General features: G+C 40.3%; 1 protein-coding gene across 1 annotated transcript in view; it reads right to left on the bottom strand.

Annotated features, from left to right (window-relative positions):
- B3GAT2 (beta-1,3-glucuronyltransferase 2) overlaps positions 1–23,240 on the bottom strand; it is a 90,515-nt gene that overhangs the window by 38,193 nt on the left and 29,082 nt on the right. The window contains exon 2 of the mRNA XM_036767089.1: positions 5,738–5,882. Coding sequence (XP_036622984.1) covers positions 5,738–5,882 — 145 coding nt within the window. The remainder of the gene's footprint in view (positions 1–5,737; positions 5,883–23,240) is intronic.

Below are 23,240 nucleotides of genomic sequence, written 5' to 3'. Positions count from 1 at the left end.
TGACCGAACAAATGATGGCGTGTGATATAATGGAACATTACTGTGCTGTAAGAAATGATAGAAAAGATGGCTTCAGGGAAACCTGGGAAGATTTGCATCAACTGACTCAGAGTGAAGTAAGCAGAATCCAAAGAACAACTGACACAGTAAAAACAACCTAAAATAACTAATCAATGTAATGACCAGCCACAATTCCGGAGGACCATCAATGTATCAAGCTGCCCATCTCCTGACAGCAAAGTGATAAAGTCAAATGTAAAATAAGACATTTTCAGGCACGGCTCATGTCGGGATTTATTTTTCCTTGTTATGCATATTTAATACAAGGGATTTATTTTTATTTTCTTGGGGGGGGCGGGGAAGTTTTCTGGGAAAGGGAGAGTAGCAATAGAGCTGCCAAAATGATACCAAAGAAAAACTTGGTAAAACAAGTCATTGAAGCATTTTCAATAATGTACAGAAGTCAGTAAGAAATGCAGAGAAGTAGGAAAAGTATAAAAACAACATGCAGAATTTGTTGTATATGGGGAGAAGCAAGCTATATGTTGTGCAGTTTCACATTACCATATGCAAATTCTCTTTTTTCTGTTCTATTTTGATTATAGAAATGCTTGTTTCATTTAGTGTTTGTTAGGTTCAGAATAAAAAAAAATAAACGGCAGCATCCCAGGATATAAAAGAGAAAAAAAAAATTAACAATCTTTAAAAAAAAATTATAGTCACAATGTGTACAAAATACAGACTAGAAATGCTCCCACATTTTTCATAGTCACATTCATTCATGCAACTATTATAAGGTTTTAATAATCTCAGAACCATAGTTTTAGAGCTTTATTTCTCTACCTTCTCACACCTGTTTTACAGATAAGGAAATGAAGGCCTTATAAGGATTAAGAGAGTTGACCACATTTATAGAATGAATGATAGTTAGTAGTGGAACCAGACCCGGTATCAAGGTTTCCTATTCCCACTTGGGTTCTTTCATTCCATGCTGCTGTACCTCCTTCCCCCCCTCCCCTGACCCTTTTTTAGATTTTTCCAAATATCTGAGACTTCACTGGATTAAGCCTTCCCTCTCCTGATGCAGGGAACAATCAATGGATATCTAGACTCAAAAGACAAGGAGTTGGGAACTGCAGCTCTGCCACATATTAGCACAGTGTTTAGTACAAAGTGAGCTCTTTATAAATAAATCTTTCTTCATTTGATCCTTCATAGTACCTACATCACCTTGGGCAAGTCACTTAACCCCCGTGAACCTCAGTTTTCACATCTTTAATATGAGGTTCTGTATTACTTCTAATATCCTTTTAAGCTTTAAAGCTATGATTCTATTATCTCTTTCTCATTTAGTAGATTATTTTAAGAGTTAACCATGGTCAAAAAGTATTAATCACCTGGTGGCTCATTTTATTTTGATGAATCTTTTAGAATTTATCTAGGCTGAACAAAAGACACACATGCTCATTGCCAAGCCTGCAAGTCCACTGTGGCTTAAGAAGATCAGATGGAGTTTCGGGCCCACTGACACAGCTTTTAAGAACTCAGGGTCATTGCTGTATGAGCAGGATGCAATGGAGAAGGCCTACAGGACAGGCTGCCTCCTTCTCTGAATGAAATGTGAGAGATAGCTCACCCAAGAAGAAAATGATTTTTTTTAAGGAGGTAAACACAGAAACTTCACGTAATTCAAAATATCCTTTCACCACAAGTTCTGGATTCAGACCTCCATCAGATGCTATTATTACAAATTTCAATCTTTCAAGCAACCATTCCATAGAAGTGACAAGGTTCAAAATCTAATGTGCCAACATAATTGCTCCGCATTTCAAACCAAATTAAAATACTGGTCTAAGTTGCTTCACTTGAGAGTATGTAACTGCCTTGCGTAACTGGGCATACGCCTGAATCAAAAAAAGCATTTACAAACCAATGCAGCTATCTCACAGCCATATAAATAAAGGAGAAGTTGTAAAATGCTAGGGAGAGGGCCAGGACTGCCTTCAGGCCCTTTATTGATGTTTCAGCCTGTCAATAAGCATATATTAAGTGCTTGTAATGTGCTAGGCAAAGCTGTGAGGATATAAAGAAATGCAAAAACATGCTAGTCTCAAACTCACATTGTAATGATGGGGACAACATATAAATAACTACGTACAGATCTATAGAAGATAATCTCAGAAGGAATGTACTGGGGATGAAAGGGGATGGGGGATAGAGCAGAAACCGCACCGAGAAGACCAACTGAAGGAGGAGGGATTTGAATGGAAGTTGTGAAGGAAGCCAGGGGAGTTAAGAGACCTTGGTGAGAGGGCGGAGTATACCAGGTACTCCAGGGCAAGGTCAAGAGAGGGAATGTCATGTTCAAGGAACCAGGAGGCAGGCCAGTGAAGCTGTATTTTAGTGTGTGTAGACGGGAGTAAATTAAATTATTATTTATTATTATTAATAAAGCCTATATGTGCCAGGCACTGTGCTGATCACTTTACAAATATCATCTCACTGGAGCCTTACAACAACCCTGGGAGGTAGGCACTATCATTATTCTCATTTAACAACTGAGGAAACTGAGGCAGACATAGGGATGAGGAAGAGACAACACTAGAAGATCACTTAGAAAGCTGTGGCAGTAATCCAGGGGTGATGGGAGCCTGTATTGGGTGAAGGTGGAAGGTAGCTTTTTGAGTGGAGAGAAAAGAACATGTATAAGAAAAGGCTTATCTAACATTTATCCTTTCAGCAAGTATTTATTATCTATCATGTGCTCAGCCTGATGTAAGCTTCTCGTGGGCAGGGACTATGTTGGTCTCTATATTTCCAGGACCTACCACAGCGCCAAGTATGTAGGAGACATTTAATAAATGCTTATAGTTTGATTACAAGGCACTGTAGTTGGATCTAGGGAATATGCAAAGAAAAAGAAGATGGTATGCTTGTTCTCAAGTAGCTTATGCTCTAGGCACTGTGTTAAACACTGGGGATACAAAGAAAGGCAAAAATTTCTTGGTGGAGAAAACATGCAAATAACTATGTAAAACCAAGATATGTAGACATTAAATTGGAAAAAAATGTCAAGAGAAAGGCACTACCATTAAGGAGGACCGTGAAAGGCTTCGTGCAGAAGGTGGTATTTTAGCTGAGAACTGAAGAAAGCCAGGGAAGCTAGGAGATGGAGAAGAGGAAGGAGAGAATTCCAAGCATGGGGAGGGGGGGGCCACAATGAAAATAAATGCACAATGAAAATATCCTTAGAGCCACACTGATTTTCTTGCTATTTCTGACACATGAAATTCTATCACCCAGGGATGCCAAAAATTATTGGGGTTTAGGCTTTGCACAGGGATGCCAAAATCTGTTGTGGTTTCACCTCTGCCCACCCAGGGATGCCAAGAATTGTTGTGGTTTCATGATGTGTTGTGGTGGAGCCGTCTTCACAGAGTCAGACTACCTCTAATCCAAGTGTAGGCATTTATTGAGATTGGCGCCTCTCATGAAGTTCCAAGAGGAACCAGTGAAAGCAAGATAGATTTTTACAGGGTAAAGATGCAATTATATAACAGAAATTGTGAATATTAAAAAAGGCAGGAGGGGTTTGTTAAGAGATTAGGTAATAGGGGAGGGGTCTCCGCCACAGTGAAACTGCACATGCGACTACCCATAATGCATACAGAAAAATCCATTTGGGGGGTATGTATGTATGATCATGATATTGTAATAAGCATCTCTACATCATAAGTCCACTCTAGGTCAGTTCTTTACTATCACTGCACAGGTGCCTACTTAGGGAAAGTCCCTTCTATTGTTCTGGGGTCCATATCCTGCTTGGGCATCCTGGTGGTGCTGCTTTCTGATTGGGTGACTACTGTGGTCCTGTCTGAGATTAGATGGATGTGACTGTGGTTGAGTGCACGGACACACCTGCTGTTTCTGTGGGAAATATAGGTCTGGGGGCAGTGGCTAGCTAGAGGCAGTGGCTGGGATCCCATCACACGGACATGCCTGCTGCTTCTGTGAGAAATGTGAGTTCACGGACATACCTGTTCTAGTGAGCAGTGAGGCATATATGAAGAAGTTAGCATACTGAATGGGGGCGGGGAGGTGAGTGGCTAGGTAGGGCAGTGGGCCTGCTATTTGGTGGGGCCTATAAGGAAGTTAGAATATTGGGGCTGGGGGCAGTTTTATTAGGATTCCATCACTTCTTTATAACTTTATACAGGCTATTCCTTATCCCCGAAATGCATTCCCTCCTCATTTCTGCCTCTTTAGCTTCCTTCAAAGCCTAGCTCAAGTGTGTGCTCCTACACAGGAGATCTTTCCTGGCCTCACCCAGTTGCTGGTTTCTTCCCCACCAAAATATTACCTCATATTATTTTGTACATACAGTACTTACATGTGTACCTGTCTCCCCCTATAGAGTGTAAGCTTCTTGAGGTCAGGAGTTGTTTCATGTTTTTTTTCTTTGTCTCCCCAGTGCCTATTCCAATGGCTGGTACATAACAGGCACTTAATAAATTCTTAATGACTTGAAGTGCTGAATTTCCGAAACAAACCTGGCCTCCTGTCCTCTCCTCCACTGTCTTCAAATATGAGCTCGTTGGAGAAATAACACTCTCATACCATGCTGTCATTTGCACTTACTCATAGTTTTTACAGAGAGTTATAATCCTCAAAGGTTCATCATGCACTAACACTATATGTAATTCTTGAGTTGAAATTCTATCCAAATTCAGGTAGTAGGGAAAAGGACTGAAGAGTAAAGTTTGGATAAATCGTGAGGGCAGCTGTCCTGGGCACTAGCTTGTCAGGATGGTAACAGGGTTCTTGACACTACTTCCTTCAATTTTCCCATGATGTACCACTGGACCTCCATTACTAGAACACTAATAAGAATAACTCCCCTTTGAAAGTCATGTAATCTGCAATCCTTCTCTTAGGAAAACAGCTGTTGCCACATTAGAATTCTGAGCACTGGGGATTCTGTCTTGCAGTTGAGATGTACACACAAAAGATTGACCAAGCATGAGCTGACAGAGAGACAGAACTATGCTTTACGACTGAAGATTGATGACATCAATTTTGAAGCTTTTCTGCCTTCATCTACTGGGTTGTAGATGTCAATGATTTTTCCACCATGCCTTGTGTTTCAAAGTATATCCTGCCACAGTTATCACTGTCATCATTTTATATATCCCATAGAAAATGAGTCATTTCATGATAAAGCAGCATCTTTGGACACGTGGTCTACCAAAGGCCCTATTCCACTTGTGAGGGATGGTTACAGAATGCAAACAGAAAAGATTGCATGCAGAAAGTAAACAAACACAAGACTTATAATCCAATTTTATGTTATTTTACCAACCGCTTTTTAAAAAAGAAACAGAAATGTACTGCATTTTTTAAAAAGTCTTGTACATACTAGAGATAATCAATGTACACAGGGTTAATTTCCATTTATCAGTCAACCTACCTTCCACCCAAGAGGTTTTAATGGTAGTAAAACATATGACATAAGCATTTTCTACTTGCATAATAAATTGCTGCTTTTCCTAACTGACTACATTCAACGGTTTGTTAAATATTTCATTAGGTCAAAATGGTGAAAAGTGTAATTTCAGGGGTACGTGCATTTCAATTGGTTTTTTAGAGTTATAATTCTTGTTTGCATGGTGGGTTTCTAAACAAAAAAAGGAGAACAAGATTCATGAGAAAAAAAGGGATGCCATTGGTGCCCACTTACCGGCCATGTCTATGGCGAATGGCCTATCAGCTCTCCAGCCCGTGTACCAGCCCACAACTTTGCCATTTTCCACCAAAGGCCGTTCATAGCGCCGCCCACCGACAAGACCCACTGGCCAGACAGAGACCTTTCGAGTTGTGCGCATCTATAAGAAGGGAAAAAAGGTCTGATGTAAATATTTTAGGAAATTAATTTGAGAAGGGGAGTGTGGAAGTAGTCTTTTGTTTCCATTCTTAGAGACCAAATCTGGATACTTTTAAGTATGGAAAGATCTCTGACCCATCTGCTACATTCTGCATTGCTATATTAATGTAAAATTATTTATAGGCTTTGTGCTAACAACTGAGTACAAATTCATTTACATATTTGTTTGGAGACTCTGGTCCTGAAAGTGGTAAAGTGGATGTCAATATTTTTTTTAAATCACTAATGAATGTCAGACTCTTCATTTTCTGGCTTCATTTTTTAATAACACAACTTTTCATTCAGTTTCCCCATGTCACTCCCAACCCCACTGCCTCCTTTTTCAGAATTTCCTATCTACCTGGACAGAGGAAGTGTGGCATAAAAGACAGAAGAAATCTGGCCTTGGAGTCAGCAAGCAAGATCTGGGTTAAAGCTTGGCCTTGGACTGAGACTGGCTATGGAACCCTGAGCAATTTACTTAACCTTCGTACCCCCAGCCAATTCTAAGACTTTAAGTTGCGTTAAAATGCAGAGAATCCTACTATTTTTCAGCAGCTCAAAGTGATAATTTTTCTGGTTTGGGTTGTCCAATGCGGGGAAAGGAAGACTGAGCAGAAGGCATAGATTATAAAATATACACATAAATAAATAAATTCATTTTTTAAAAGACTGTAAGTTACAGAAAAGGTTGCCCTGTTAGAATTTCATTGGGGATTCCCTTTATCAATGACATCACAGGTCCTGTTAAAAAATTTACCTAAAAGCTAAAATTTGACTTGGTTGTAACTAAAATTTCCCTTTCTTATAGTAATGCAGCTTCCCAAGTGTCTTGGACTGGGTTTAAACAATGCTGAGCCTATATGGTTTACTTTCTGGTCCAGAAGGGTACAAAGTACTCTTCAGGACACCAAAGTCTGAATCACAGAATCTCAGATTTGAAAGGTACCTGAGAAGCCATCTAGTCTGGCCTATACCCGAGGACTAATCTGGCCAAGTGGTTTTCCAATCTTTTAGCCCTCCAGTAATGTATGATATTAGACGCATAGAGAGGCAACATTTAGATATTTAAATGACATAATCTCTGAGTTACAAGGGACACCAAAGATCATCTACTCTCACTTGTATCAGAACAGAAATCCCCTATAGATAATTTCTGACAAGTGGTCAATGCCTCCAAATCTCTGTTACCCTCTAGGCTTATGCCTTGCTAACAGTATCAGGGCCAGAAGGATAGAGGGCAGTAACAATAGGAAAGACTCATTTAGCCTATCGTAACACAGAGAAAAATCTCACTAAATAAAAACTCACCGAATCCCCTTCGATTAATTGGTGTTTTGTGGCTAGTCTGTCAAGAGAGATCAATCACAAGAAAGGATGTTGATATTAGGCATTGTTTTTTGTTTTTTTAAAAAAAAAACAAAACAACTGTCCTGAGTACTGATATATCAGCTAGGTGGCAGAACGGGCACCTAGGGGACACAGTGAATGAAAACACTGGGCTTGGAATCAGGAAGACTAATATTCATGGGTTCAAATCTGGTCTCAGATACTTACTGTCTGTGTGACCTTGGGCAAGTCACTTAACCCTGTTTGCCTCAGTTTCCTCATCTGTAAAAGGAACTGGAGAAAGAAATTGCAAACCACTCCAGTATCTTTTCCAAGAAAACCTCAAATGGGGTCACAAAGAGTCAGACATGACTGAACAACAGGTGGCAGATTGTATAGGCATGAGACCTGGAGGTCAGGCAGACCAGTTTGAATCAGATCTCAAATACTAGTTGTGTGACTCTAGGCAAATCATTTAACCTTTTTGTCTCATCTTCATCTGCAAAGTGAAGTTAATAACTGCATCTACTTTACAGTTGTTTCAACGATTCAGCTAGCAGCTGCTGTGGGGGTGAAAGACCAACACAATCCCAATGAGAACACTGCCAGCACAGGTTCTTTTGGTCTGCTTTACCAAGGAAAGCAACGTTAAGGGGTTAACAATCTTATTTCAATCCAACATACAAATATCATTCACTTAGTTCAGGGGAAAATGCCAGCACCCTGAACTTCAGAGCAAAGACAAACAAATGACAAACATCAACAGACAGACCTTGTCTGATTCAAATCTCAATGCATAGTTACCAGGGTTTAACAAAGTCCGAACATCTGGGTTTACATCCAGGAGGGCTCTTAACTACAGCTGCCCAGATTCTACGCATCAACACGCCTGCAAGAGTGAGAGCCCCAAGCAAATAGCTCTGTTCTCTCTTTTTATACAGTCTTTGGACATCATAAACGTCATCTGAGCGACCAGAACTTAGGTGCCTACTATTGGCTCTGATCTTAGCCATTCCCCTTAGGACCCTGAGGGCTTCATGCCCACACAGGCTTAGCACCTAGTAGATAGGGGTTTGGGCCTGGGGTTTAGCACCTAACTTAATTGACATTACAACAGTATGGTTGTAAGGATCACATGAGATAACATGTAAAGCACTTTGCAAATCTCAAAGCTTTATATGGACATTATTATTGTTAGTACTACGACTTGAGCTCAGTAGACAATTCTAGCTGTATGAGCCTGGGCAAGCCACTTCACTTCTGTCTGCTTCAGTTTCAGAGATAATAAAAACACCCATCTCTTAGGAGTGTAAGGATCAAATGAGATCATATTTGTAAAAGGCTTAGAATGGTACCTGGCACATAATATTAATGCTAGTTATAACAATATTATCATCATTATTAGTGATTTGGTCCATTTTCCTACAACTTTTGCATCTACAAAACCATGTAACAATCACTGATGTTCAGAATTGCAAACCTGAAATGGTATGAGACTGTCAATCATGAGAAAGATGTAGACTTCTTTCTTTCCTACTGATCCTTCTCATGCATTCTTTGCTTCAGCCTGACTGGCCTACTTTAGTCTTCCCAGACACAACATTGTCTCCTGTGCTTTTCTGCCTTTGTGAAGGATGTCTTCCCTCGTCCCCACTCTGCTCTCCCCAGCACAATGCCTAGTGTATCTTTGGTGCTTAATAAATGCTTCTTAAATTGAACTGCATTCAATTGGTCTCACTAAAGCAAGGCTGTAGGTATTACTGAAAGTTTTTAACGACTTTTTGGGAGGTATTAAGAAGTGACAGGGATATCAACAACAGAAAGCATCAACAAAACATTAAAAAACAAACAAGAAAGTGATACCAAGGCTGTTCTAACCCTCAGCCACAACATCCCATTTCTCAGTCATTCAAAGGAATGGAGGTTTTATCTAGTGAATTCTCCCTTCTCTGAACACACAGCACTTACTGTCTCTTGTGGCAATTGCTGAGTACTACTTCTTGTACTGTTTTCTAGAACAGCTGTTAAACTCCTGTATCGCTACTTAACCTCTCCTGTATTTATGCGTTCTACTTCCAAGGGATGTGAATGCCCAGGAAAAACAAAAATTAGTTTTGCATTTTGTGTGTGTGTGTGTGTGTGTGTGTGTGTGTGTGTGTGTGTGGTGTGTGTGTGTTTTGGGGGAAGGGCAAGTCTCTCACAGCTCCAAATATAACATTAGAATTTTATGAACAAAGCAATTTAAATCTATTGCATTTTTATTTAATGTTATCCTAGACTAACAAAGTGACTTTGGATCTGTAAAAGATACTTTTTAAAAAAAAGGATTACATATACTTCAAATTCTCCTCAAATTTCCATTTTCCTGCTCCCCAAAATGCTGCTCCTTCCTGACTTCAAAAATTCCAAGAAAACTGCTTCTCTACTCAGTCTTTAATTAGACTGTAAGCTCTTTGAGGGCAAGCAACACACCGTATCTTGTAATTCTTTGTATTCTCCCACAGGGCCAGAGAATGATGCTTCGTGCCTAGAAATAGCTAGGTGGTGCGATGGAGAAAGTGCTGGACTTAAGAGTTAAGGAAGACCTGAATCCAAATCCAGCTTCAGATTCTTACTAGCTGTGTGACCCTGAGCAAGTCACTTAACCTCTGTGCCCCAGTTTTCTCATCTGTAAAATGGGCTGTTATGAGGATACCATGAGGTCATATTTGTATAGCCCTTAAAGCTATTATTTAGAAGGTATATGCAATAACTCAGTGTTTTTAATATTTTTTTATTTTAAACTTAAATACAAAATGAGAAAAGAAAAAAAATTTACATAGCAGAGCATAGGAGAGGATTCAACATAAAACAATACATTTCCATTTCAAGAAAACCTATCTATCAATAAGTATTTATTAAGTACCTATCATGTGCTAGGCAACCATGCCGGATACAAAAAGAAAAGTGAAACAGTCCCTGCCTTCAAGGAGCTTAAGTTATATTGGGGAGACAACGTGTACACATGTAGAAATATGAAAGATAAATGCAAAGTAATTTGGGGACAGAAGGGGACCCTGGTGGGTTGGAAGGACAAGGAAAAAGCTTCATTCTGAAGGTGGGGCTGGAGCTGCTGAACCTTGAAGGACTACAGAGATTCTAGGGTTTCAATCTGGACTAAGTGATTCTCACATAAGAGGAGAAGCAGGCAGAATATGCCCTAAAACCAACTTTGCCTAGTCTAGCAATTCAAAGATGGGCACCCATTAGAACTGGAACCCTTGTTCCAGTTCTAATGTTAAGTTGTTTTATACCAGATAGTGTTCAACATATACCTTTTAAAATCTCCTGCAGAAAGTACTGTTGTAAGTCTTATCTGCGTCCCTGTTTTACTCTTCTTTAAGATGAAGGGGGTAAGAGGGAGCTGGTGTCTGTTAGCTAGAGGTAAACTAGGAAGATGAATTTCTTTTTCTGAATATGTTAAAGGAAATCATGATTTGTCACATTACACTTCAAAACTGAAAGAGCTCCAGATGCCCTTAGGGGGGAAAATACATTTTTGTTTGTTTTTCAGGACTCAGTGTTGAATTCCCAATCACATTCATAAGCACGTAACACCAACCTATGCATCCTCTGTTCTGGAGAGATCTTACCAGACATTTCAAAGGAAAACAGTGCAGCTATTTACAGAACCTCTTCATTTCACCCTTGCGATATATCCTTTGTTCTGTGTCCTTTTCACTCAATCTATGCTCTTTAAGGAATTCCTTGACAGCCACTTTCCCTACAGTAAAGGGGGGAAAAATGTAACTCACTGTTACCATTAACTATAAAAATGCTTTCATTGAACGAAAATGTTCCTAGGCACTTAAAAGTCTAGTTACTCCCTTAATGTGAAATAGCAGTTACAGGAAATGTACCACATTTTACACCTTATACAACCTAAATAGCAAAATGTAAGATTTATAAATCAAGTTCCAGTCAGAAAGGAGGGGACTATTTTTTTTTAAATAGCTTTTAAGTTCCAATACATTGCCTACTTGTCTGGCCTCCCTTCCCTCTCCACTAAAGCAAAAGAGGACAACCAGAAAGATTTCTGGATTTGGGATCAGAGGACCTGGATTCAAACTCCAGCTCTGCTACTGAAAGGTTATCTGTGTGACCTTGGCCTTGACTGGATAAGGTCACCTGTGTGATCTTGGCCAAGCTGCCTCAGATTTTTCTTTTGTAAAAGGAGGGTGCTGGATGAGATGACCTCAAACGTCACTTTCATTTCCAAATCTATGGCCCTTTCACCCAATATTTCAATCTCACCAAGCAGTTCCTCCTTTTTATTTTTTTTTGTCTGCTCCCTCCAGCCCCAAACAAACCCACACACTAGTGTGAAAAGATCAAAAATAACCAGCTATACCTCACTGCCAGTATTCATTCCATAGGTTCACTGGCCTGGAAAAGACATAAAGGTTATCTAGTAACAGACGGACACTCCTTCAGGCTAAACATCATTTAGGTCAGCCCAGGGATGGTGTGAATTTATGCCTCCCCTTAAAAATGTCCAGAGAAGGAGGCTCCACGACCTTTCCTTTCTCTAGTGTCTGTTGACCCTTACCAACTCTTGCTTCTTTCTTGTGTATAACCCAATCCTTCTTATAATTATTTTAGCTTATGTTCTTCTGGCATCCATTCAGGTTTTGGAGTATATCAAAATCTCTTCATTTACTTAAAAGTTTCCTAAGACTATGTCTTAAATAACTGTCAGGATGTGTTTGGGATGAAAGAGGGGAAAAAAATTAAATGATCGTCATTACCTAATCTTAAAGTTTGCAAAGCACTTTAACCTCTTTGTGGGGAAAAGTGGTATCACAGAATTTTTTTTTAATTTAAATTTATTTATTTAACATATTTGGTTTTCAGCATTGATTTTCACAACAGTTTGAATTACAAATTTTCTCCCCATTTCTACCCTCCCCCCCCCACTCCAAGATGGCTTATATTCTGGTTGCCCTGTTCCCCAGTCAGCCCTCCCCTCTATCACCCCCCTCCCCTCTCATCCCCTTTTCCCTTCCTTTCTTGTAGGGCAAGATAAATTTCTACGCCCCATTGCCTGTGTATCTTATTTTTTAGTTGCATGCAAAAACTTTTTTTGTTTTTGAACATCTGACTTTAAACTTTGAGTTCCAAATTCTCTCCCCTCTTCCCTTCCCACCCACCCTCCCTAAGAAGTCGAGCAATTCAACCTAGGCCACACATGTATCATTATGTATAACCCTTCCACAATACTCATGTTGTGAAAGGCTAACTACATTTTGCTTCTTCCCAACCCATCCCTCTTTATTGAATTTTCTCCCTTGACCCTGCCCCCTTTCCAAAGTGTTTGTTTTGATTACCTCCACCCCCATCTACCCTCCCCTCCATCATCCCCCCCTTTTATTTTATTTTTTTTTATCTTCCTCCCTCTTCTTTCCTGTGGGGTAAGATACCCAACTGAGTATGTATGGTATTCTCCCTCAGGCCAAATCTGATGAGAGCAAGGTTCGCTCATTCCCCCCTCACCTGCCCTCTCCCCTACTCCCACAGAACTGCCTCCTCTTGCCACCTTTATGCGAGATAATCCACCCCATTCTATCTCTTCCTATCTCCCTCTCTCAGTATGTTGCTCTCTCATCCCCCAATTTCATTTTATTTCTTTTAGATATCTTCCCTTCATCTTCAACTCACCCTGTGTCTGCTCTCCTCTCTCTCTTTTACATATATATATATATATATGTATATATAAATATAAAAACACACACACATATATATACATACACATACATACATATACACATAGATATATACATACACATTCACTTATATATATATACACATAAACATATATATATATATATGCATATTCCCTTCAACTACCCTAATACTGAGGTCTCATGAATCATACACATCATCTTTCCATGTAGGAATGTAAACAAAACAGTTCACCTTTAGTAAGTCCCTTGCAATTTCCGTTTCTTGATTACCTTTTCATGCTTCTCTTGATTCTTGTGTTTGAAAGTCAAATTTTCTATTCAGTTCTGGTCTTTTCACTGAGAAAGCTTGAAAGTCCTCTATTTTATTGAAAATCCATATTTTGCCTTGGAACATGATACTCAGTTTTGCTGGGTAGGTGATTCTAGGTTTTAATCCTAGCTCCATTGACCTCCGGAATATCGCATTCCAAGCCCTTCGATCTCTTAATGTAGAAGCTGCCAGATCTTGGGTTATTCTGATAGGGTTTCCACCATACTCAAATTGTTTCTTTCTGGCTGCTTGCAATATTTTCTCCTTGATCTGGGAGCTCTGGAAGTTGGCGACAATATTCCTAGGAGATTTCTTTTTGGGATCTATTTGAGGAGGCGATCGATGGATTCTTTCAATTTCTATTTTGCCCTGTGGCTCTAGAATATCAGGGCAGTTCTCCTTGATAATTTCTTGAAAGATGGTATCTAGGCTCTTTTTTTGATCATGGCTTTCAGATAGTCCAATAATTTTTAAATTATCTCTCCTGGATCTATTTTCCAGGTCAGTGGTTTTTCCAAGGAGATATTTCACATTGTCTTCCATTTTTTCATTCCTTTGGTTCTGTTTTATAATATCCTGATTTCTCATAAAGTCACTAGCTTCCACTTGCTCCAATCTAATTTTTAAAGTAGTATTTTCTTCAGTGGTCTTTTGGACCTCCTTTTCCATTTGGCCAACTCTGCCTTTCAAGGCATTCTTCTCCTCATTGGCTTTTTGGAGCTCTTTTGCCATTTGAGTTAGTCTGTTTTTTAAGGTGCTTTTTTCTTCAGTGTATTTTTCAGTATTTTTTTGGGTCTCCTTTAGCAAGTCATTGACTTGTTTTTCATGGTTTTCTCACATCCTTCTCATTTCTCTTCCCAATTTTTCCTCTACTTCTCTAACTTGCTTTTCCAAATCCTTTTTGAGTTCTTCTATGGCCTGGGGCCAGTTCATGTTTTTCTTGGAGGCTTTTGTTGTAGGCTCTATGACTTTGTTGTCTTCTTTAGGCTGTATGTTTTGGTCTTCTTTGTCACCAAAAAAAGAATCCAAAGTCTGAGACTGCATCTGGGCGTGTTTTCTCTGCCTGGCCATATTCCCAACCAACTAACCTGACCCTTGAGTTTTCAGCGGGGTATGACTGCTTGTAGACTAACGAGTTCTATGTTCCACATTTGGGGGGGAGGTGCCAGCTCTGTCAGACCCACACTACTCCTTCCCCAAGAACCCCCAGTCCAGACTGGGCTTAGATCTTCAGCAGGCTGTTGCATTCCTGCTCTGATCCGCCACTTAATTCCTCCCACCAGGTGGGCCTGGAGCCGGAAGTAACAACAGCTGTAGCTGCCCCACCTCTGCTGCCCCCGGGGCTGGAAGCCTAACCGCGAACTCCTTCCACTCCCGCAGCTTTTCCCACCAACCCTCTCCGCAGTCTTTGGTGTTTGTGAGTCGAGGGGTCTGGTAACTGCCGCAGCTCACATATTCAGGGCGCTAGGGCCCCCTCCGCCCGGCTTCTGGTCTGGATGGTCCACGCAGCTCAGGCTGGGCTCTGCTCCACTCCGTTCCCAGCTCCCAGCTCCGTGTGGAAGAGACCTCACCCAGAGACCATCCAGGCTGTCCTGGGCTGGAGCCCTGCTTCCCTCTGCTGTTCTGTGGGTTCTGCCGTTCTAGAATTGGTTCAGAGCCATTTTTTACAGGTTTTTGGAGGGACTCGGGTACGGAGCTCACTCTAGTCCCTGCTTACCAGCCGCCATCTTGGCTCCGCCCCCCTATCACAGAATTTTTTTAACGAGAAATCTAGTACTATTTATGGGGCAGCTAGTGGATAGAGTTCCAGGCCTGGAGTCAGGAAGCCGCATCTTCCAGAGTTCAAATCTGGCCTCAGACACTTACTAGCTGTGACCCCAGGCAAGAAACTAACCCTGTTTGCCTCAGTTTCCTCACCTATGAGAGGAGCTACAGAAGGAAATGGCAAACCACTCCAATATCTTTGTCAAGAAAAAAACCCTAAACGGGGTCATGAAGAGTTGGACACAACCAAAACGACTCAACAACAGCAAACATGACTCTCTTTCTTTCAAGGTTGTTGCTGATTCATTTCAGTCATGCCTGACTCTTCATTACCCTATTCAAGATTATATATGTGGTTTCTTACTTCAAAGATGATTAGCCTTGTAAAATGGAAGACAATGGAAGACCTGGCACTCACTTGAATTCTTTAAAGAATCAGAAAGGCTATTTAGAATACCTTGGAAAGGAATGCGAGTTTCTAGTACACCTCTGACAAGTAATCATGTCCAGCTTATCCTTGAAGATTTCCAATAATGAAGAATCCCACTGGATAGTCCTGTTAGGAAGTAGCTCCTTCTAGGGAGCCAAAATATGCTTTTCTGCAGCTTCTCCTCATTGATCCTAGTTGTGCCTTATGTGGCTAAGCAAATAAGTCTATTCCTTCCTTCAATGAGACAGCCCTTTTAATATCTGAAGGCATATCCCATGTCCCCACTAAATCTCCTCTTCTCTAGGCTAAACAACCAGAGTTCCTTAAGCCATCCCTTATATGGATGGCATGGTCTCCAATTGGTCAGTGTCTCTCTTATATGTGACACCCAGAAAGGAACACAGTTCTCCAGATGTGTAAATTAGCAGGGTAAAACACATTAATGAAGCAAAGAACACTGTAAAAAAATCACGTAGGGCAGTTAGAGGTCCATTTAACTATACTTAGGAATAAATTCTCTGCAATTTAAGGCCAGGGTCTTTTCCCTGGTATCTCCTGCCCATAAACATACTTGATGTATCCCCATCTAGCAAGTAAATGAGGCTCATATGTTTCAACACTGGCCATCATTTTGCTATGGAATGGACAATGAATACTACGGCAGCTTTTTTTTTCCTTTGGTTATGCAATCTGTCAGAAATTTCCTTCAAAGTGGCTTTTCCATTTTCTTACCATTGTTCATGCTACATGTTGCTTTCTGTATCTGATTTCGCTATATCTCCAGGATTAACATGGCATAGAAATTTTGAGGGCCATCAGCCAATCATTTAATTCAGCAACAGCTTTTGAAAATCACTTGTAAAACACTTTGACAAGCCACCTTATTTTGCAAATGATAATAATCATTGCAATTAAAAACAATGAACAATGAATCAGATCTGGTTTCTTCCTCAGCTACTATTTACCTGGTTTAATGTTAATTAATCAAGCCACTGTCCTCTCTGTTTCCATGTCTAGAAAATGAGGAAGTTGGATTAGATCTGTAAGGTCCTTTTCAGATCTAAATCCTGTCATGCATGTGCGTGTGTGTGTGTGTGTGTGTGTGTGAAAACTAGTCAGAATCTCCCATATACAATTATTCTCCCTTTGTAACCTTCCTCCAGCTTGGGACTACTCCAACTTCTGCAGAAGAATCTTTCCACTGTTTTTTTTTTTCCTTAGGCAATTGGTAAGTGACTTGTCCAGAGCCACACAGGTAATAAGTGTGTGAGGCTGGATTTGAATTCAAGTCCTCCTGACTCCAGGGCTGGGGCAGCTTCTAGCTGCCACCTAGCTGCCTCCTTTGTAACAACAATGTTGCTAGCAGCTTCTGTGGAGGTGAAAGACCAACAACAAGACCACGCAGGAGGACTGCTAGCATGGGTTCTTTGAACTGCTTTTCTAAGAAAAGCAACTTTAATGGGTTAACGATCTCACTTTAATTAAACATATATATATATATATATATATGTATATGTATATATATCATTCACTTAGTTTAGGGAGAAAAGATCAGCTCCCTGAACTTCAGGGAAAACACAAACAGAAATTATGTAAAACATAGCAAATAACACACAGAAATCAACAGACAGGCCTCTAGCTGTCTGACCAGGACATTACATACATAGTTACCAGAGAGAGAGGCACCAACATCCAGGTTTTCAAAGCCAGGGGGGCTCCTATGGCTACCCAGAGTCTTGTCTGGCCAAATCACCAACACTCTTCCAATGAGTGTACCCCCAAAAGCAAAATGCCAACCTTAGAGCTCATATACCCTGTTCAGGGCCCTGAGGGCTCAGTGCCTACTTAGCAAAAGGGGTGTGGGAAAGATCTTTAATCACTATCTAATTTCCAATTTTGATATTTATTGAATAACAAGTTCCATTTCATTAAAGGCTCATTTCCTTCCAAAAGCTTTCTGCCTAAGCACAATATTCTTATAAAACTGAGAAATCATTTAAAAGTTCAATTGTTAACCATAGGATAGAAGAATGGAAATAATATTGCATAACAGGCCTTGGTACATGCAGAGTGTTTCTTTGGTTTGGTAGTGTCCCCTTTTGGGGCCACTGCCCTACTGCCCTTTAATCATGTAACATCAAATAGTTTTTAGAAATGAACACTTCAAAGATATAGGAAGAACAAAAACACAAATATTTCTCTCCAATATCTTGGGGGCACATTCTTCCCTATCCCACATCAGTTTCTGGCGCTCAGACCTACCACACAGTTTCTACCTACCTGGTCCCACCAAGTTTATATCCAAATAGAATGCTACTACCCAATGAGTTCTTGTCTTAACTAACCCTGACCCTTCCTTATATGGAAAGGCTGGGAATCTTGCCTCTAGGAGAGTTGTGATGATGGGTAACACAAGTACCTTGGAATGACTATGGAGCATGCATAGACATTCTGTAACTGGTTCTAGTCTGTTAATCATGTGGCACGTGGCAGCCTCTTTGACTGCCCGCAACTGTAGAACTGACTGATGCTTGAGATGCTTTCAAAAGGCTTTAGTTGGTTTTGGCCATGCTCTTTAGCTGCTCTCTCAGTTTCATTACTTCATTTTCCAGTGAGACAATGCTATAACAGGAGAGACCTTAGGCCTTCTGTGTTGGTAAGCAAAATGGGCTCCTTAGCACTTAGTTCAACAAGTACCCTTGAAGAGTTTGGCTTTTGTTTGCTTTGAGTAATTCACTGTATTTCATTAAGTCTTACTAAGTGCTAAGCCCCAGGCCCAAACTCCTATTAGGTGTAAAACCTTAGTGGGTGTGGATTGGCAACTAAGGTGGGGCCCAAGGTGGGGCTAACTCCAGGGAGGGCCTAGTTTACATGTCTGGGACAGCAGAGGCTCTTAGACCACGTGGGTTTAAGTTATCTCTTTGTGACGATTTTAGGTCACGTGGGTGAGTCGCATGTGTGACTCACCCTTGACGCTGAAAATATATAAAACCCGGTGTTGGCCTCCTCTTCCTTGGAGCTCTTTGCCGCAGCAGTGGTGGCGAGTGACTCTGGGCCAGCCCTTGTTCTGAGCTCCTGGGCTGAACCTAGATGTTGGTAACTATGAATTGTATTGGGTCTGTCTGTTGATGTTTCTAATTTGTTTGTAATTTGCTCTGAAGTTCAGGGTGCTGGCTTTTTCCCCTGAACTAAGTGAATGATATTTGTATGCTGAATTAAAGTAAGCTTGTCAACCCTTTCACTTTGCTTTCCTTAGTTAAGCAGATCCAAAGAACCTGTGCTGTTGGCAGCTTTCTGGGTGCTGTCTGTGGGTGGATCTTACACCCCCACAGAAGCTGCTAGCCAGATTGTTGAAACACCTTCTCCCCTCTGAGACCAATGGGTGGTCCCTTTAAAACAGGCCTCTGTCCTTTTGTCTTGCTATTTGTTCTCTCCCATTTTAGGTGAAGAGACTCGAAAGTCCAATCTGATGAATACTGAGAGATCAAGAGAGCAAGCATCAGGAATCCCAGTGTCTCACAATGCAGGTTTTGTAACTAGCTCAGCCCTGATATACCAATGAGCAAGGAGTGACCTTCAGGACTCAGTTCAAGGGTAGCTGAGATAAGGACTCATTTGACAGCAGTGTTGTATTTGGATATGAACTTGGTGGGACCAAGTATACAGAAACTGTCTGTGTAGAAACTGTGCTAAATCTGAGCCCATATTCCCCAGAGCCTGAGGTAGGAGAGGGAAGTATTTCTGCTTTTGTTCTTCCTATATCTTGGAAGTACTACTTTACAGAACTATTTGATATTACGTGATCAAAGGGTACTAGTTGCCATCACCAAATAATGAGGAACAAGACTGGTAGGACTTAAGCCAGTGGTAGTAAAGACATCACCAAAGCCTTTAGGGTACTCCAAAAACCTGCAAGCCTTTGACCTTATTCTGGGAGGGTTAGTCCTGAGCACACCTGTTATAATTGATAAGCAATATTTTAGTCTTTGATATGCTTTCTTATTCTTCTTGCACATAGCTATTGTCTCTGTTTACATTTAAGTAATAGAGATAAAGGACAGGACCTTTGGATTTCATTGGTACATGGAATTTCTGCTTGACGAAACTTCCTCTGTCAAGGCATGTCGGCACCTTCCTTGCAATTAGGTCTTAAGGGGTGGCCTAGAGCACTGAGAGGCTGCTGACTTGCCCAGACAATATGTATCAGAGGTAGGAGATGTACACAAGTCTTCTGGCTCTGAGGTCAGCTCTCTATCATCCATTATTCCCCAATGCTTCTTATGCCATTCACTTTGAAGTCAAAAAATTACTGTCATCATTTTCTCAACAATTATTTACTGAATCAATCCCATGTGAACAAACTTTATCAGAAGACCTGAGATCTAGTCTTAACTCTGCTGTGTGATCATAAGCAAAGTCACTTAATCTTTCTGGGCCTATTTCATCATCTGCAAAATAGCAGTAACTTATATTTATATAGTACTTTATAAGCGTCAAAGCACTTTCACATACACCATTTAAGTTTTTACTTATAGCAACCTTTGTGATGACAACCTTTACTTACACCCCTTCATTTTAGAGTTGGGAAAAAAGTCTCAGAAAGGTTAAATGACTTATTTGAGGTCACGAAGGCTAAAATCATTAGACTTAGAGATGAAAATGATTTCAGTCCAACCCCTTCATTTTATAGCTGATAAAGTCAAGGCCCAGGGAAGGAAAGTGAGATGCTACCAATTAACAGGTAGTAAGCAGCAGGGTTTAGATTTGAACTCAAAGAATTATCAATTGAATCAGTGATTCAAGTAAGAGACTGAGATTCAAGAACAAACTGGAAGTTAGGGAGAAAATCATACCAAGAAAAGAGCCAGTGAGATGCATGTAGAATATTGCATATATTAACATGTTTTTTTCAGCATATTGATTAGTTTTACTAACTTTTTAAACCTCTTTTTCTTTAAAAAAAATTCTTTGTTGTGTGAAGTGGTTATCTGGGAAAAGAAAGGAAGAAGGACACAAATAAAAATTCAGGGAATGTAAAAAATAAATACCAATAACCCAGTGAGGGTTATTTCCAAAGCTCAGTTCTATAACCACTACACACCTGCAATTATCTATCAATCCACCAACAAGCCATAAGAGCCTGCTATATGGCATGCACTGCGCTAAGCACTGGAGGCACAAATATAAAAGTGAAGCAGCTCCTGCTCCCAAAGATCTATAAACTTTACTGAAAACGAGGAAAATCTTAATGCACTCAAGACGAGTCATTCTATTCAGAGCCATATACACCCTTGGCAAACTGCTAGGTCTAAAATGTAAATCACATTTTATGCTCTCTGTAATTCTGCTTTGATTTTGACCCTGTCCCTATGCATTACCACTGACATTTCAAGTCATATTTCAATGGCTCAATGGCTCCACAGTTTCATCCTCATGGGAACTCCCTCCCCACCAGTGTATAACCCATCTGATACCTTCCCATCCTCTGCGATTCTTAATCAGATCATTTGATAATTCTTCCAGAAAGAATCTGCCCAATGTGCCAAAGGCCTTCCTTGGGGGTATTTAAATATTTCATAGATAAGAATCCAGCACTCACATCTCTCCACCTCTTATCTTTGACTTTTTTTTTCCACAAATGGTCCATCTCCTTTTCCAGCCAAAAGTGTCCTTTATCACGTCTCCTTACAGCTAAGTCAATGTGGTAAAAATGCTATAGCCTACCTGCAACCACCTTAGTCTTTCCACTGCCCTTTGGGTCCCATGCAGTTTTGATTCTTTTTAGATTATGGTGTTCAGTGAGTCATAGCTACACAGGCTCACCAGAAAAATAGCGATGTTAAAAGGATATGCTTTGACAGCATGAGGTGGCTTGGAATCACTGAAAGTGCCCTATGATTTCCTAAATTTTGTCCAGTCTTCCTCTTCCTGTTCAATTTTGGACCCAACTCCACTATCTATAAGCTCTGAGATTATTTTACACACATACACAAACACACACTTAGCTGCTCACCCATTCAACAGCATGCCATAATCTGGGCAGGGTTCATTCGGAGGCAGCTAGGTTGCACAGTGGATAGAGTGCTGCGACTGGAGTCAGAAAGACCTGAGTTCAAATGCAACAGTAGACCCCTACTAGCTGTGTGACCCTGGGCAAGTCACTTAAACTCTGCCTTAATTTCCCCAAATGTAAAATGAGGATAATAATAGCACCTACTTCGAAGAGTTGTCGTGAGAATCAAATGAGATAATTGTAAAGTATTTACTTAGCACAGTACCTGGCACATAATAGGAACTACATAATAATTACTTACTCCCTCTCCTTCCCCCTTTTATTCACTTGATTTTTCCCGTGTGAACTGCTAGGCTGATCTCTTTCAAGGGATCATGGATCTCACTGAGAAAGTCTTGTAGTGTTCTGGGTGTTTAAGACTATCAGCAAAATTTCCTCTACCAACACACACAACTAGAACTGCATTGTTTTTTAAGATTTTCCTTTTCCATTTGGTTGTGTTAAAAAGCCTTCCATGAGCATATGTCCTGTTGTAAACCTCACTTGATATTGATAATCAGTGAATTACTGAAAAAGTTCTCACTGTGGTTGTGTCTATCAAAGAATCCATTTTTAGAATCCTTACTCCTATGAGATGTTTTGGAAACCTATTACTGAGGGTCTTTAAACATTTGTTGCCTCCAGCACTGATTTCCTCATGTCTGTGGTTGGGTACAGATGCTTTCTACGATTTCATTTTCTCCAATGCTATTTCCACTTCATGTAGTACATTCAGTTCTGAGTCCAAATGGGGTGGTTTTATCATGAATGGTAAGAGTAGATTATTATAGAAATAAGAGCAAATAGATTCCATTTCTCATTTATTTGTTCTTCCAATCAGTTTCATCTATAACGTTTCTTGAGAATAATCCTGTTTGGGTCTCCTGCTAAACTTTCCGTAGGTTCATTTTCCCCTCCACTGCTTTTTTGCTGCTTTGTGAAGTGATCCTGTTTATAATCTTTTGTTGTCATACTCTCTAATGTTTTGCAAGAGTTTATATACTAAATTGACTCGCCTGTGGCTGCTATGTCCCTCTCCTTGCCTCCTTATGACATCAATTGCTTTGCCTCAGTTTCAACCAGTGGCCGTGGTTCTCATGTCACCGAGTCAGCACCGGCACTGTTTCAATTTTATGCAGTGTCTTCTTATTTTTTATACCTTCTTCTAATTTTTTATACCTTCTTCTAATGTGTAGAAGGTCTTCCTACACAAGACCTACCCTAATTCTCCTCTTGCTAATAATAGCCTCATGAGCTCCCCTTCCCCCTACATTACTTCTATATATTTTGAGTTTTCTTCTCTTTGTTCATCTTTCCCCCTGCCCCCAACTTGATACTAACTTTGATATTTATTCAAACCTGTAGATGATTTGTCTATGCCCAGACGGATATTTGGAAGTAATTCCCATGTCTATAATCAGTCATTTCGTAGTTACTGAAATTAACACAATTTCTTTTTCTGTATGTGATATTTTTCAGTCCACATCGTGTCCAGTGTCTTCCAGCTCTCTTCTTGAAGGAACCATTCATGACATACAGACATGACATGTCTGAGTGGTCAATAAGCCTTTAGTCTTGTTTGTTGCTTAGTTCCAAACCAAATTTTCCAACACTTTTTTTTTTTGCTGGCTTCCTCTATGCCCACTTTCACTTTGAAATCACCTAGGCAATACAGCAAGTGACCTGGTTTTGAGGATGTTATCAAGTTCTTC

The sequence above is a fragment of the Trichosurus vulpecula genome, chromosome 7 (genome assembly GCF_011100635.1).
Source record: "Trichosurus vulpecula isolate mTriVul1 chromosome 7, mTriVul1.pri, whole genome shotgun sequence".
In the NCBI taxonomy this organism is placed as follows: domain Eukaryota; kingdom Metazoa; phylum Chordata; class Mammalia; order Diprotodontia; family Phalangeridae; genus Trichosurus; species Trichosurus vulpecula.
The sequence above is the reverse complement of the archived record's forward strand: the minus strand, read 5'-3'. Positions and strand labels throughout refer to the sequence as shown.